The following is a 16959-nucleotide window of genomic DNA, read 5'->3' as shown; positions in this document are numbered from 1 at the left end:
GCACCACCAAACAACATATTGCACGAAAGTACGGCATTAAGCCCAACTCACTCGCAAATTTCATCAAGTGCAAACAGGTAAACTTGACGATGGTAGTTCTGGGGTCGTTCTTAGTGACTGTAACGTTGTACTTCTTGTTTTGTGCAACGTGCAGGTTCGACTTAGAAGGTCCGATGAGCCACCTCAGGACACTTCGCAAAAGAGGAGTCCGTTTGATGCAAACATTTAATAACAATAGCTTGAGAACACTTAACCCAAATATAAGTGGTGCTACTCCTCAGATACAGTTACAAAGAAATCTTCATGCTATAAGTTAGTCACTCATCATCAAGTCCTACCACTCAGTCCCTGCAGAGAGTTAATCACGGAGAGTTGCGAAGGAGCCGGTTCTCACCCACGTCGTTGAGTGGAAGCCTTGCACGAAGCACGGGAGTTGACGTCGTTGCCGTAGTTGGCGTCGGCGTTGGGCTGCTGCACGAACCGTAGGAGAAGCAGCGTTCCTAGGCTGCCTGTGGACGCTGCACCAGCCGACGCTACACAAGCTGACACTGCATTTTACGCACTGGCCTCGAGGTAGAATCTCGGCCGGACAGCTTCGCCTGAGCTCGAGCCCGAAGATTGACAGCTCAAACCTGTCTACGGGCACGGGAACGTCAGCGCAGCCTGGCAGTCCTGAAGCCCCTCACGTCGCCGGACGATGGAGGTAGGAGCCTTGGCTCGGGTCCGAAGCCCGACCGCCCTGATGCGTGGCTCGTCTTCCTCTGGCCACCGCTGCGACTCTTCTTTTTCTTCTCTGTCTCACGCGTGCTTCAAACAATCGCTGCGTTGAACTGACGCTTCAGTCATTTATCGTTTGTTGGTTCACATCCGTGCCAGCTTCTTCCTCATTGCCGAGTTTCAACTTGGTTCACGCCGGGCACTTCAAATTTCGCTTGCTCAATCTATTTCAAGTTCCGCGCACTCCATCAAGGAGGCCCCCCTTTCATTTAAGTTTTTTTTGTTCCAAAAAAAAAAAACTACTGCAAAGTATGCATTTGGCACCACATCACAGATTCACTATATATGTCCCCCACACAGTCTACTAAATTGTCCAAAGATCCACATTCACTAACCACCAAATACACATCGTTCAAATTTTCACACCTACAAACTCCAGGTGCACCCAATCGGACTTGAAAGTTATGAAACCCACTATCAACCTGTTGCACACACGACTATTTCGTACATATGTACACTGTCATGCAAAACTGCATACCATGTCACCCTTCATATTGCATGCGAGTTCATAATCTCAACTACATACAAGAGATACCCTTCTGTGGTCGGCACTCAAGATAAAAAAGAGCCACTGGTAATTTCGGCTTGACGCTCAAGTTATAGCGTCCCACAAAAGACTGGCGGAACAGCCCTGGTCTTCTGGATGGGGGCAAGAATGGAGTGATCATGAAAGAACCTTCGACAATAGGCTCGCCTGTATCTATGACTATGGAAAATAAGGTGCTCAGCCATCCAATTACTAGCGTCAATGCAGGATCGCCTGCCATCCTGTTGGACGCGTTGCCTCCGAACACGCCAGTACCATAGTGTCTTAATGATTGAGTTCTTTCTATGATTTCCTTGCTTCGTTTCGTCAACTGGTGATAGTCCAGATGGGTTTACCGAAGTGACTTTCGCACCCCAAGATTCCCAACAGGAGAAGTCTTCTTCAACACTGCAATCAACTGGTAAAATATTATTATTTCCAAGATCACTTCCAGTTCATTCAGCGGCCTTTTTACATTGATCCTCAAAACATTAAACTCTTCCATCTGGATAATGTTGCCTGCTCTCATTATCACATATTGCTGACGGACACAGCGGCTCTATTATAGATTCTTCGACGAGTGCTTCTGCACTATTTTCTAATTCTCTCGGACGACTCGCTTGTTCACTTACCGGAGGCAATCTCGCTTCATTTTTAGGATGCTTGTTTACAGCGTACTCTACCATACCCGTGTCAATCACTACAGCAGCCTGTGCTACACAAGACTCTGCTGGTACCGACTTGTTTTCTGTACTGCGTTCGCGCAGTTCTATGTTGTATATTCCTGTTGCAATTGGTATAACTGAAGACTTGGTGTCTTCACTAATCCGTACATTTGATCTATCTCACAGCGTATGTGCTGCAGAAGTCAGTGTGCCTTTGACTGCACTTTTCCAAATAGCCACACCACTTGCAAATGAACTTGAATGTTCTTCCGGGCTATGTTGTGACAACCCCTGTCTTCATCTGACCTCAGATGGTCATACAGCTCACTCCTACTAATTGCAAGTGCCTGGCTGCCCATCTGTCTTCCATGCTTTAGCTGAGTCTTTTTCTCGACCGAAATGCCATTAGGAGGTTGTAGGTCATTCGCTCCGAAAGAGCATACATAGCGCTGACGGAAAATTTTTTCTCTGCAGCTGAACACTGACATTACACTTCTCTCTGTTACTAACTGCTTCTTTGAAAATTCCGTTTTAAAAAATTCGTTGCTGTGGACAACAACATCGATACATGCAACCTTTTAACAAACAAAAAAATTGTGCAGATGGTTCAGCTTGTAGACAACGACATAGAAACGAACCGCCACTGATGACTACCAGTGTTGCTATTGGTCTTGCTCTTGTGGTGCGGTTTTTATGTTTTGTTAAAGAGAATGCTGAAGAAGCACTTCGACATGTGTGGTGCTTTGAAAACTTGCTAGCCGCAGCAAGGTTCCGCAAGAGAAGATGAAAGACTATTTTCTTAGAGAGCTGTCAGGTTTGAAGCAATAAAAGTGCTGTTTCTTGTTCATTTTACTTAATTGGAATTTTGTTTAATTCGTAGTTCTTTACGGTTCGTGTGAACTTCGTATTAACGGGAGTTGACTGTATTAGTGATTCTGCAACTATAGCAGACTTTCACTTAATAGAGATGTTTTAATGCATTCGCTTCCGAATTCGAACGACAGATCTGATGTAATAGGTTTTGTACTTGCATTCTGCACCTCTGTTCATTTCTCAGTAAACGGGACACTTATAAAATACATAGAGCTTATTTTCTTGGTCCATCCAGGTGCTCATTGATAAGAGTCTGCAGTACGTTATTGAAACCAATAAACGCGATTCTGAACATGTGGCTGTGTCATTACACAATACTGGTGACAGATTGCGCAACATTGATTGTGGGACATGAGGGGAGAGCACCTGCTCAGAGCACTAGTGCTGCCACCGATTTCATTCATTCTCGGCTAGAGATCATGTTACAAAGTCAACTTTGTGTTTGTGAAAAAACTGTTTGTTTTCTTATCCAACTTTTTGTCCTCTTTTGCCATTTTCCTGTATTTAAACTGCAAACAAGAGGTTAAATCTGCAATTTCAAATGCACTGTGGTTAGTATATACTATGTCTCCCATCATTGTTGTGTATTCCATCATTTAGTAAACACTGCACCAGTTCGGGCTATAAATAATTGTTTAAAAATTTTGTTAAGTTCAATATTTTAGTTCTTCATTTGTCAGATTTGCCATTGTCTACTTATCATCACTGAATAAAAGTTTCGAAGGAGACATGGGGCATAGTAGAGCAGTACAGATGGTTTTATATGGCATACGATTAACGCTGTACACATGGCACGCATGTGAAATGAAGAAGTGCACAACCTCTGTCCCACTTGCAGCTTTCAGGAGCTTTGCGGTAAGGCTTACCTCCTGCTTCATCGGCACGCCAACCTGCTCATCACGTTATTCACAATGATGCTGTCGACGGGGATACCCGAGTTGCAGTCCATCGACGACATCGGCTACCTCCGCAAGACGCTGCAGGCAAGGACTCACTGATAATTCTAGGAACTGCAGCACCTTATTGCCAGTGTCGAATGGGCAAGTTAAGTGCGTTTTCGGCGAGTACGCTTCAAAATGCCAAATGGGACTTTAGGGTGCGCGGTGCGAAAGGACAAAACAGAGAACATGTAGCAAAAACGAAATGGCAATAGTCCCGAGCACATATTTCAAAGATGTAAATGAAAAAAAAAAAGGAAAAATGTATATCATTGTTGTGCATTGTGTTATGCATAGATATACATATCTCCTCGCATCATTTAGATTTGGCAAAGTGCACTTCAACTGAGGTGTACTCTCCATGAGTACAATAAACTTTTCTACTTGACATGACTGTAAGACTACACTCGTTTGCAGCCTAAATTAACATGTCAGCTGCGCCCACAGTCATCGCTGTCTCTCCCTCGCAGTATACGCATAGATGCCCAATTTTTCTAGGCAGTACTCATTTTCATAAGTTAAGCACTTCTCCGGCATTTCAGATAGTTCAGTTTCTCCTAAAGAAACATGCATGTGTCGCTAGTTTTAGATTGAAAGCTTGAAAACCGTGCTAAATCGTGTTGCTGATTCCGACATTGCTGCTCAGCCAAATGTTGTGTTTTAGGTAGTACTGCCAAACCTGCGTTCAGTTGTTGTTTGAACGAAGGTGTTTTCTCTCTCTGCTATACGGGTCAGTAATAAAGGAGATGCAGTGTCAGGTTTCCCGAAACATATCAGCATTGATCTCCAGAATGACTGAAATCTGGATGTCGATTCGGAAATATAGTTTTTCTTTTACGGCTGTTTTAACATGCTGTGACCCGATGGTACGCCTCACAATTAAGATGCTTGTGACTAATCGGTTTTGTATAGCTCGCGAAGATACTAAGAAAAAGGAAAGGAGTATCACAGCTGTGTGGGCTAGGCCACTAGCGGGCCCCATTTACGGACCCCGGTGCAGTGATTTTCATGTTTGAAACCCTGAAAATGAACTGGAAACTCTGCGTAAAGCTTTTAAATCTATCTTAATTATGTAAAAGACCTAAGCTGCGAGCTCTAATAGTTTGTACACATTTATCGAAATCATTTTCTCGTAGGTTGAGAAGCCGGAGGAGCAAGCCCTGGAGTACTTCCAGAACCAGTTCTTCGAAGCGTATGGCGGCGCCTGGACTACAAAAGTGGACTGGTTCTTTCACAGCGTCAAGCACTTCTAGCTGCTGTTCAAGACACTTTTTTTTCGCGACGCGATGTGTGAAGCAGTGCCATGCGAGACGCCAGTGCGCGACCGTGAGGAGACTCCTCCGTGAGACAGAATTATTGTGCCGGTGTAGATTTTGCATGATCCTTCATTCTTCTCCTGCTCTTTGTTCAGAGCTTGCCTGTCAGCGTACTGTAATAAAGCACGTCTGCAGAAGATTAGTATTTGCTGCTTAGGTGGCGAGGTTTCTCACTTTGTTTTAAATGCTGTGCTTTGCTAGGTTGTTGGCTCCCCGACCACACAGTGCACTGGGTGCTGCGGTTGTTGCTGTCAGGGGAGCACATGTCTCTCATGGTTTAGTGTGTGAAAATGAGAGAATCAAAGACAAATGTGACGCAGTACTCTCTCTGTCAACACAGTACTCTTGTAATGAGGTGTACTCTTCTAATGGTGGAAAGGAACTCTGGACAGGTGCTCACAGGATAGACCGGCACCCTATTTCATGTACTTGTGTTCCAGTCTGTGCCACGCAGTTTTTTTTACCTGCCCCGGTTACACTTGGCCCAACTAGATCACCGAACTCATGAACACTTGGGATAAGCATTGTAGCAACTTAGTGAAGCCCTGCAACACTTTTTCAGCATGGTCAAAAAACGCTACTGATCGATAGTCGAGGCTCCCAAGAGCGCGCAAGCCAATTATAGCGAAGCATGCAGCCTGGAATTTACACCTAATTCTCAAAGTCAGCTTGAAATTGTTTCCTCTCCTTTCTACAAATGATGTTATTTACCCCCGAACGATTGTACCATATACCCAAATTTATGGTCGTTGGCTGATTTGAATATCGCGAGCTGCATAGTCGCTGCTGCTGCAGCGTGAAGCAGCCACATGCCCACCTCCCAGTTACCATAAGTTTAAGCCGAGGGTTCAAAGAAAAGATAAAGAACTGTTCAACGTCATAACGCATGCGCGACTCTACTTCTTTCCCTGAGCCATCCCTCACTGCCTTGCTTTCAATGTGCTTGTTGGGACAAGAGGAAGCAATTTCAGCTTGTGCCAAATCTCTTCAACTTTGGTCGAACTTAAGAGATTCTAAAACATTTTGTAGTAGTAAATTAACGAGGCAGTACATTTTTTTAGTGAAGCCGTTCGATGGTTATTTGAAAAAGTACGGGAGGGCCCCTTTAAATTTCCTGATGCATGAATGTCTTGGGTGACATTTAAATCCAGCATACTAACCGATATACCCTGCCAACAAACAGTCGAGACATTCACGTTTAGCACTACCACACCAACCACCACTTTGCTGTTGTTGTAAACACAATTGTACCGCTTCATTGACAAACTATGTCATGTCATCTTCGTAGAGGTATTATTTCCTCATTTTTACTGGTGTGCTGCCTTTATCATAGTTCAGAGCTGTGTTTGCCATGGTTGAAGTCAATGACATGATGCCAAATCACCCAACTGTCAGCTTTCATCAACTTCTCAATCATTCGTCAGAGCCTTTTTAGCTGCACACATAGTCCCTGCCTGTGTCACTTTTTTGTCTGGGCCTTTTCTAGAGCTATAGGCTTCATTTATTTATGCCATTAGTTTTAATTACTCACACATGGATGGATGCTAAGGATGTCCCTTCAGGGTTCAGTAACCTGTGCACCACCAAGCATGAGAAAGCTTTTATTGTTGTTACACTAAACTCTCTGTAACTGAAAATCTCATATACATAGTGCTGCCTAAGAAAGAGAAAGAAGATAACCACCCGTTTGTAGCACAAAGCCACAAAGAAATCTGTACGTATTTCTCTGAAAGAAAAGCTTCTTAGTTGCCGAAAAATTCGCCCTGGTGAACCCGGGACAAGCATCTTTCTGGGGCAGTCACTCTACCAATTGAGCTAACCAGGAAGCTAGTGATTGGCAGCGCAAGGGCGAATTTATGGACAAATCGAAGCACATGGACACATTATTGCCCTATCGTAACTCTTCTGCCACATTGCAGGTTTCCCCAGAACTATATTTGCAATTGCTGCTTAAATAAAACTGCCTCTTTAACATAGTTGGTTTCACGCTTCAATTTTGCACCTCTGGTCATCTCTCAGTAAACAGAACTCCTTTAAGTGGAACATATTTTTCGGGTTTCCCCAGGTTTCATTTAACAAGGGTCTGCAGTGATTTCTTTTAATTTGACCTAATGCCTTTGCCACCTTAATTAAAATTTTCCTTTAGAAAAATAGCTCATACAGTCACAGGCCAATTTTCAGCACGAAAAGTGTGACAGTTCCACTTAGAGAAAATTTAATCAAAATAAATTTTGTTCAGGTTGGTTTATTACTCAAGCTGTTAGACTGCCCTGTTATTATGTCTCTAGGAGATGGAAAGTGGCGCTTTGACCAGCATCTGCATGCAACTTACCTTACATTCTTTTTTTACGTCTCATATCCAATGAGAAGCCCTGCCTGCACTTCTATTTCTCTTGCTATGGTGCTTTGTGGCACATCACCATTTTTTGGTATCATTCACTCTTCATTGGACCATAGCCTACAACATCCCAAGGTGTGCTCTTGACTTCTCTCAAAGCGTGGTTCCTTCGAAAGCAAAGAGATGAAGCTTACGTAGTTGATATGTAGACCGTATTCATGCTTTAGAGCCTTTCCGTACTTTGCGAACTCGATCGCACAGAGCGATGATACACGCACCATGCTTTTTGTTCACAAAAGAGGTGACGGGTCCACATCTACAGGGAGAGACAACACCACAGAGAAGGCAAACAAGACGCACGGCATTCCCCATGTCTTGTGTGCCTTCTCTGTGGTGTCGTCTCTCCGTGTAGATGTGGAAGCTAGAAACGAACTCGTCCAACATATTGCTTTGCAGTGACATGCTCTAATAGAGGTGACAAGTCAGTAGTTGGTAGGGACTCGATAGCTGTAAGCTGTGCGACAGATGAGCCACAAAGTAAATGTATGAACGCACAAAGGTAGTAAACTCGTTTCTTTGTGTTGGATGTTGCATAGTTCGAAGTAGTGTTTGCTGAGGCCGAATTCAATGCAAGTACTACTCTTTCATTATTATTTCACAAGTTTGGGAAAGTGGCATGCTCATTAAAAATGAAGAAATAAGGGGGTGATTAGTCAGTGCTTAAAGCACATGGAGTGCAAATTTTGCTATAAAGGCAATCCTTAAAGCTGGTTTAGTTTTCCATTGCGTTAAAGTTCACAGCACTTGCAGTTGCTGTATGAATTAGTCAATATAGGAATTTAAAATTTAGGCTGTGTGCCGAGGCTAGAGACGTGCATTCTTTTTTCCACATTCTTTTGGCGATATTGTCGAGTCATACAACCTGTTAACACAAAACAAATTCTTCTTGACAGAACGAAGGGATGGTAAGATTTCTCGCATGCTTTAGCCTTTTTTACCAGGATTTGTAGGCTTTTTATCGATAATGTATTCTGTGCGATTCGATTGGGCTCTTTTATGCTCCGGAGCGATTTGGTGAGCACTTCAAGAAGTTTTTAAAAGTGTATTGTGTAAAGGGCCTTATCTTCGTCAGCATGTTTTAATGTGACAGCTTTAGAGAGCTTGTCTCGCAAATATTCAGGTGTCGGCATCGTTGATTGTGAGCGAAAACTCATCTTCTGTGTGACCGAATAATTGAGAAAGATGCAAATAAAAAATAATAAAAATATATAAATTATAGGTCTGAGTGGTAATCGAACTCGGGTCATTTCTGTGGCAAGCAGGCGTTCTACCGCAAAGCTATGCATATGCTTTGAAATTCAGTAAAAATAGATTTTTCTGCTTGGAAATGCAGTGAAAATAACTTGCATGCTTTACAAATGCACGCGTCCTGTATACATGCTTCTCAATGCAACATGTAATATCGCAGTAATAATGCACGGTTCAAATGCACGTTGTGATGGGGCGTCAGAGCATGCGATTACTCTGACACACGACTTCATGGTTCATGGTGAACACGACTTGGTTTAAAGTGGGCTACCCACTACAAAAGGCACACGCGTTGCTGCGCATTTTCCATAGCAATAATGCGGGGTGCATAGCAAGTTTCCATAGCGAAATAGGGTGCATAGCAAGTTTAAAATGATTTCACTCACACAACTGCCCATGGTTTCAAGCATGCTGCCCATTACACAGAATTCAGCTGTATGCAAAAGCTTCACTGACACAAGCAATTTGGAACTCGTTACGCACTAGGGACGGGATATCGTTATTGCGCTCAACTCTTAAAAGCGAAGTTTGAGGATACTCCAGTTTTTTTGTGCTGCCAAATTATGTTAGGGTGGAAGTTGGGACTGATGCTAACTCTGTAAATCATTTAATATTAATGTTAACTTTTGAATTCACTACATCAGGGGACACATTGCATAACTGAAGCAAACAATTTATGGCTTTGTTTGAGAGGAATATCAAAGCCTATGTTTAAATCAAGAAGCCATTGTAACTTGGACACTTCATGCTCGTATGTGAACTGATTATATGATCTGCCTCATTGAGTAGTAAATCCAACTAGCTCGACCAACCTAGGTGCTTAATCTTGGATGGCACAAGAGTCCTCTAACCTTACTTTGTATCAGAGTGCACCGTCTGTGATTGGATATCGTACCTAAAACCTTGTGCTCGGTTTCAGCCATGCTGTAAGTGTGGGGGCAGAAACATTGTTTTTACAGAAGCGCGAGATTTACAGGTGCAGCTAGGCTTTCACGCTCAGAAGAAAAATAAACTGTTTGGTCAGTGTTCGCTATTGCCGCTCTGACAATATGAAAAAAAAAATGACGCCTTTACTGTGAGAGGAGGACCAATGAGTAAGAAAGGACACCTCCGAGTTCCAACTGTGGTTTGCGATAATATTGTAGATTTAGACAGAATTAGCCCAAATGACCACTCTGCAACAGGGTCATAGCCAGGGGGTAGCACAGTGGGCACGTGCCCCCCTCTCCCTCCCAAACATTTTTTTTTCAGGATGGCATAGAGAGCGACAAATGACCATTCTAAGGTAGTGCCCCCTCCCCCCGAAAAAATTTCTGGCTACGCACATGCTCTGCGGTACTTTCACTTTTGCAACGTTTCACGAGACTAGCACCAGAAACCTCGGTTGGCAACGGCTCACAGTTATCTCGCACTGCACTGAGCGTGCTATGACGGCAAGCCCAAATGTCGTTAGTAGATGGCGATGTGCCAAGCGCTAGTCTCGGGGTGTGAAAGTATCGCCTAAATCATCGTTCTGAAGAGACCGCCTCCGGATGAAATTTTTTGTCAATGAAAAGAAGTGAACGTACACCAAAGGCAAATCGTTTGTCAGGCTGCGAGGTCGGAGCTTGATAGTACCTAAAATGTCAATCTTATAAGCAACAACACTTTAACAATTGAAAATCTACTGGACACTCTAGCACTGGTTGTCACGCAGGTAAGCAAGTAACGAGCGGGCGTGCCTACATTAAAAAGCCATTCTCAATGGCGGGTGGTTGAAATTGCACCAACCGGGTGTGGACCACTGAAATGCGATTTTCTTTCAAACTAAGCATTTCTTTTCCATCAAACAAGCAGCACAAGTTTATAGAGTACCATTTCAACAATTATTCTCTACTTGTTATTTGCCTTCAGTATCCCATAATCCTTTGTGGCTTGAAACGTTCTCCCACCTTTCGTCTATACTAGCACGAAGAAAAGCTTAAGTGCCTAGTTTACTTGCCTAAATGGCAGAACATGCAATGAAAAAATGCACACGCGAATCAACTGTGAAATAACTTGTACAGCAGCGCCTGACGACGTACCTCGAAGGGCCAAGCAAGTTTCGATCACTTACGAAGCCCGAACAGCCCAAATGTGCACCCACATGAGGCAAAACGAAGGTCGCAAAGTAAACACACTGAGGCTGGCATGAAAACCAATATGGTTTATTTCGAGCAGGCTTTTCTTGTTGCTTTAGATTTTTTCCGCTTGTCATTGTACAGTGATGCAGTTCACACAACACGTCATATTTTACAAAAAAAATTACACAATAGAAGGGAGCTGTGTACACACACCAGGTCTTAAGGCACTCGCTGAGACTGTATGTACAGAGCGGTGTATTGCATTCAACGGTGGCCCACCACGTTTTTTTTTTTCCTTTTTAATGCGATGCTCGGAGTGGGATGACGGAACACTAAAGAAATGTGCCGCACAGGCGGCGGCAAAGGAAAGGACATGAGTGGCTATATGGGGAGTGTTCGTTTAACGAGTTTTTCTTTGCACAGCGAGGGAACACGACAGCTTTGTTAATGGTTGAGGTGATCTAGGAACCTCGCAGAAAGAAAAAAAAAGTGTCTTAAGAAAAAGAACAGAAGAAATAGAGCGAGAGTCTTATTAGACAACGGTCTCGAGCAAAATTCCTTCAGATTGCATACTAATAAATGAGCAAAACTCTGGGAGGCTAATTTATAAAATGGCGTGCCAGACAAATCAGTCAACCGCTGCCCTGCCAGATCTTCAATTAGATAAGCTGGCTCAGGTTACTACAAAATAAAAGAAAAATTAAGCACCAGAGAATTGTAACTACATCTTTATATCCGCACAAGAAATGCGACCCATTCTTATAAAAACTTAAAACTAAGCAAAATTTACCAAAGCAGGCTTTCAAAGGGCACTGGCACAAGCCTTAAGCACTTTATCCAGCTTACCACTTAAGAAAACTACGCTACAGCCAGCAAGCATTCACTCCTGCGACACACTCTGTCTTGACATACAGTAAAGAAAAACACAGTTTGCGGCCTCTTGAAAAGCATTACGCATAAAAGGAATAGAGTGCTGCGTGCTTTCGACTTGCATGTGAGCTAAGGCAAAAAGTTGTTGCCACCACTGGTCAACAACGAAGCGCTTTGACAGACGGAAAAAAGGAGAGCATGTTTCTTTGCATGTCATCACAGTCATGCAACAGCTTGGCACAGGGAATAGGGAAGGGAGCATGACATAATACAGTTAGTCACACTAAAGAGGTAAATGACAACCAATTTCTGTTTAAGTACAAAAAGCAATAAGGTAACATGGATAAACCAACACAGTGCACACAATCTTTAAACGTGGACCTATAGGCCTGAGCACTACATGGTAAAATTTGTGTTACAGCAACAAGCATTGTGACATAAAAACCAGTTTTCTGCACAGCCTTGGAAGAAGTGACTACGTCAGCAGCACAAATAAAACAATTCGTACTAAAGCTTTGAACTTTGAGTGCTGGTTACAAGCAACAGCAGCATGAGCAAGGGTTTAAGAAAAAAAAAACGGAAGTCACTACTCTCACTTGCAGCACATGCAGCCTTAACAAAAATGTGGAAAGCAAGAGCAAGACAAGTTGGGGTGCTACCGTCCTCTCACTCCCCTTTTCTTCTTTCTTCAATAAATAACTGAAAATGCATCCTTGTATTTACAACATGTCCGTATTTAATCCCTTTGTTTCTTTTGTCTATGGCAAACTGCGGGTGCATGTGCTGTATGCAAACAAAGCCACATCCTTTACAATCCTTCAACACGGTCGATTTCACCTGCATTGAGCCGCGTCGGGTCGGCCTGCACTGTGAAGCCCAGCAGGGAACTGTCCACCTTCTGCATCTTCTTCTTTTTCTTCTTGGAGCGCGCAGCCATGAACCCGTCGTTGGCGACAGTGGCTGCTGCAGCCCCTGTCGCACTCGATGCTGAGCTCACAATTGGCACAGTGAACGCTTCGTCAGTCTTGAGAGCGGAGCCCGCCTTTTGGTACTGCTCCCGTTTTTGTAGGAACTGACGCACAAAGTCCGTTGTGTCCTGGCTGCTGCCGAAAAAGTTGTGCACGTACTCCTGCACCTCGGCCGGAGACTCAACGTCTTTGAGTATAGCCACCACAGTGGGAATGTCCAAGTACGACTGGATGCCACTCAGCCTCTGCACGCACCATGCCGTCAGCTCGTCAGTGGGTGCCGCCTTGGCATGCTCCTCGAAAAGCTTCATCACTTGCTCTTCGGCTCTCTTGCTTTGCTGGCCCTTGGAGCTGCGGCCAGTGGACGACGAAGAAGATGCGCCTCCTCCAAGTGACGGAAAGCTTGAAGCAGGTTTCGCTGCCTGCTTTGGTGCCGGCTTTGCAGCGGGTGGTGCTGCAGTCGCAGCCTCGTCCCAGAAACCCCTTGAAGAGTCTTCGTCGGGGACGAGGTCGAGATACTGAAAGCTGTTGTTGAACGATTTCAACAGGTTGTTGGTGGAACTTCCCCAGGCACCCCCAAGTTGCAGGATGCTGCTTTCCTGCTGTCGCATTATCTGCTGTTGCTGCCGCTGCTGCTGCTGGGCTTTCTTCATCTTGTCGGCACGCTCGGCCTCCTCTTGCTGAATCTCGGACAGGGACTTCACAGCACCGGAGGAAGAGGCCTGCGCCCGTGACGCCCATGTGAGGGTTGCCTTGTGTTGCTGCTGTTGCTGTTGCAACAGCATGGCCTGCTGCATGGCTTGTTGCTGCTTGCGTTGCTGCTGGAGCCGTTCGGCTGCCAAGTTCCTCTCTTTCTCCTCCTGCACCCGCTGAATCTCAGCAAGCGAAAGAGCAGACGATGATGCTGGTTGGCTTGCCTTTCCGCCCCACACAGGACCCTGCGGCTTTTCTGGCTTCGCTGGCTCCACCTTTGGCTGAGGCTTAGGAGGCTGCCTGAGGGCCATGAACTCATCGGCATCTATGACGGACACCTTGCTGGGGCTCTTCTTTACAGGTTGTGTGGACTGGGCTTGAGCTGCGGCTGCTGCTTGAACGGCGGCGGCAGTTGCTGCAGCTTGCCTGGCCTTTTCCTGCCGCTTTTTCTCCTCCGCTTTTCTGGCCTCCTCAGCGGCTCTCCTCTCCTCTTCCTTTCGCTTCTCAACTTCGAGTGCCCTCCTCCTCTCTTCTTCTATCCGCTGCTGTCGCAACATTTCTTCTTCCAGTTGGCGCTGCTCTTCTTTCCTCTTTTGCTCTTCGATCTTTCTCTTATGCTCTTCCAGCTTCCTCTTCTGTTCCTCAAGCTTTCGCTTCTGCTCCTCAACCTTTCTCTGGTGTTCTTCCTCCTCTAACCTCTTTCGCAGCTCTTCCTCTTCCCTCTTCCGCCTTTCCTCTTCCTCCTTCCTTAGCGCCTCTGCCTCTTGCTGTCTCCTCTTCTGCTCTTCTTCCTCCTTGCGACGCTCCTCCAGCAGTCGCCGTTCCTCCATCAACCGCCGCTCCTCCTCCAGCCGCGCCTGCTTCTGCAACTCCCGAGTTCGCCGGTCCTCTTCTTCCTTTGCCCTCATCTGCTCGGCCAGAAGGCTTTGCGACGCCAGCTGTTGGTGCTGTTGCCACAAGGTCTCCATGATGTTTCTAGTGGGCGGTGCCGGCATGGCCAAAGATGCCGACACTATACTAGAGTCCGCGTCCCATACACTGGTTCCCCTCGACTCGGGCACGGGAGTTGCCGAAGCCGTGGTCACTGGCTGAGGCGGCCAGCTTGCATCAGTCTGGGGATCTTTCATGAGCGATGGAGGCAGTCCAAACATTGGAGGTGGTCCCACAGAGCTCAGCAAGTTCATAAGAGGTGTCTGGTCGCCGAAGCCAGCAGGTCTAGACAACGAGTGGGTGGCCATATAGTACTGCAAACAGATTCTGTTCTGGTCTACTGGAGACAAGTTCGCAAATGCCTCATTTGTCTTCAGGCTGTTCTGTATCTGCTGCATGGCAGCTAATCTGTAAACCTCCTGCATGTACTGCTGTTGTAGTGCATAATTCATCTGACCTGGCGGCATGTTGGGTAGCCCGGGATGAGGGAGGCCTCCAAGGCCCATACTGGAAGGCACACCAAGTTCGGCACCATGAGGAACTTTGAGTGGTGGTGGTTGCTGGGTAGCAATGAAAGGTACGACATCCCAGCTTTTGATCAGTGTTCCAAGCTTCGAGAAAGCCGCATCACACACCCTCTTGACCATCAAGTCCATGGTGAAATAGCCGGCCTGAAACCATTCCATCATTTCGGCCGATGAAAATGGGCCCTGAATGTCACCTTGAGGATCTTTGTATAACCACCTGTACAAATGTTCTGGCAGGTTGTGTTCCCCACCTACCGTCTGTGACACGTACTTTTTCTCTTCTTCCGCGGTCCACTCGGCCATCATGTTTTCCGCTGCCTTTGCGAGGTGCGCGAAACTGTCGTCCTTGGGCGACGTGGAGACCACCTTTGAAGCGTCGTCTTCGACGGGTTTCATCTGCGCCGGTGCAACGGAGTGCAACGTAGGAGCAGGAGGGATTGGTTTCGGGGGGCTTCTAGGCGGCGCACTTTCAGTTTTCTGGGGCGAGGACGGCACGGGCACGGGAGCAGGCGGCGACTTGGGCTTCTCCACTGACGGCTCACTCGGATGACTGACTCTGGGAGGCGGCGGCTCTTGGGATCGCTTCTCTTCGCGTTTGGGAAGTGCCTCCAACTTAGGCGGAGCGGGCAGTAAGTCGTTTTCCCACGATTCTTCCTCGCTGTCTTTGGTGTCGACGAAAGCGCCTTTCGCGTCGAAGCAGCCCACCTTCTCTGTGTCTCCCTGGTCCTGAATCCACTCCGGCAGCTGTTCGGAGGAGTGACTGCCCCCGCCGCCGTGCTCCTCGAGCCAGTGCCGTCCGAGGTCCTTCTTGAGGGGTCCGTTGGCGACGGCGTGGGGCGGCCCATCGTCGCCGTCGCAGTCAGCCTTGCTGTGGTTTCGCCACGACTTCCACTTCTCGGACGAGGCGGCACGACCGCCTCCGCTGCGCCAGTTGTCGTCCTCTTCGGCGTGGCTGCCACTGCTGCTACGCCAGTTGTCGCTGGTCGCCCTGCCGGCGCTTGCGGCCGTGCCCGCAACAGAGCCGCCGCCTCCGCTGCCGGCTGGCGCGTTCTCTTTTCTGAACGTGTCCCCGTCGTAGCTGGTGCGCCCCACGAACGGCCGCTCGGGCTTCTTGTCTCGCTCGTCCCAGCGCTGGTCTCGCTCGCTGAGGCTGTGGCTGCGCTCGAAGGGCCTCGGGCGAATGAAGGCTCCGAACTGACCTTCTTCCTCGCCGATACCTCTCTGGTAGCCGCTGCCACGACCTCGGCCGCGACCCCGGTCGACCGAGCCGCCTCGGGCGCCTCGACCGGGACCCGCACCGGGCACAGCGCCTTTGCCCACTGTTAGCCGTAGCACTGCATCACTGTTCACGGATCGCGCCCAGACGCGCTGCTCTTCCTCCGTCATCGTGACCAGGGCTAGAGGCGGCTGTGTGTTCTCCACGGCCAGTTGCTGGAATTCCCGAAGCGAATCCGGCATAGGCACGTTTTGATCAAACATCGCCAGCATCTCTTCCCTACCGTATCGATACTTAGCGAGCTTGTACTTTGTTACTCCGGTCGACGGGACCGGGGCAGCAACACCGTTAGTCTGCGTGAGTGCGCGGATCCACTCTGGACCAAACTTCAGTGCCGTTTCTTCCATTTCGGAGTGTTCAAAGCTCGGCTTTCGCTCTGAGAAAGTAAAATTAAACCCTGACACGACAGCAACGATCAAAATGGCCGACAACTTTTTACGGGACCAGACAGAGAAATGCAAGGCCTCGAAAAAGAGTTATCGCTTTGCAGGTGGCGCTAGCTATCTACGCAAAAATTGCATCTTGCGAAACGGTTGCTGGAGTTGTTGCTGTTCAGCGCACCATGTATTTCGACTAAAGTGGCAAGAATTTGAACAGGAGATCTATGGACGGGTCACTTAAACGAAGATCGTATCGGAACCTGACAACTCGCTTGGGACGCCTTTGACGCAAGCTGGCCTCTGATCAGCTGAAGCAGCAACCGCAGTGAGCGCGTGTTTTTTTGTTTTTCTTTTACCTCACAACGATGCTTTCTCCAGAGCTACGTTAAGACTTGCTGCAGAAGCTTGACTTAATGCGAGTTTCAGACAGTAATACCACCATTTCCAAGACAGTGCAGATCAGCTGATTGTA

The 16959-nt window shown here is 46.9% G+C and overlaps 2 protein-coding genes across 5 annotated transcripts in view; one reads left to right on the top strand and one right to left on the bottom strand.

Moving 5' to 3' along the window:
* LOC142790446 (phosphatidylinositol 4,5-bisphosphate 3-kinase catalytic subunit alpha isoform-like) overlaps positions 1-5232 on the top strand; it is a 35726-nt gene extending 30494 nt beyond the window's left edge. For all 4 annotated transcript variants that reach the window (XM_075885268.1, XM_075885267.1, XM_075885265.1 and 1 more), the window contains exons 19-20: positions 3680-3824; positions 4916-5232. In XM_075885268.1, the coding sequence (XP_075741383.1) occupies positions 3680-3824; positions 4916-5032 (262 nt within the window). In that variant the 3' untranslated portion in view covers positions 5033-5232. The remainder of the gene's footprint in view (positions 1-3679; positions 3825-4915) is intronic.
* Positions 5233-10911: 5679 nt separating this feature from the next.
* Positions 10912-16555, bottom strand: LOC119180954 (uncharacterized). Its single transcript, XM_037432101.2, has one exon. It carries the CDS (start codon positions 16452-16454, stop codon positions 12522-12524), a length of 3933 nt encoding a protein of 1310 aa, XP_037287998.2. The 5' UTR covers positions 16455-16555; the 3' UTR covers positions 10912-12521.
* Between the last annotated feature and the right edge of the window lie 404 nt (positions 16556-16959).

Source organism: Rhipicephalus microplus, unplaced genomic scaffold (assembly GCF_043290135.1).
Source record: "Rhipicephalus microplus isolate Deutch F79 unplaced genomic scaffold, USDA_Rmic scaffold_107, whole genome shotgun sequence".
Taxonomy (NCBI): Eukaryota; Metazoa; Arthropoda; class Arachnida; order Ixodida; family Ixodidae; genus Rhipicephalus; species Rhipicephalus microplus.
The sequence above is the reverse complement of the archived record's forward strand: the minus strand, read 5'-3'. Positions and strand labels throughout refer to the sequence as shown.

Bases quoted from the DNA above. Each gene is read 5' to 3' on its own strand.
- LOC119180954 (XM_037432101.2), bottom strand. From the start codon at position 16,454: ATGGAAGAAACGGCACTGAAGTTTGGTCCAGAGTGGATCCGCGCACTC.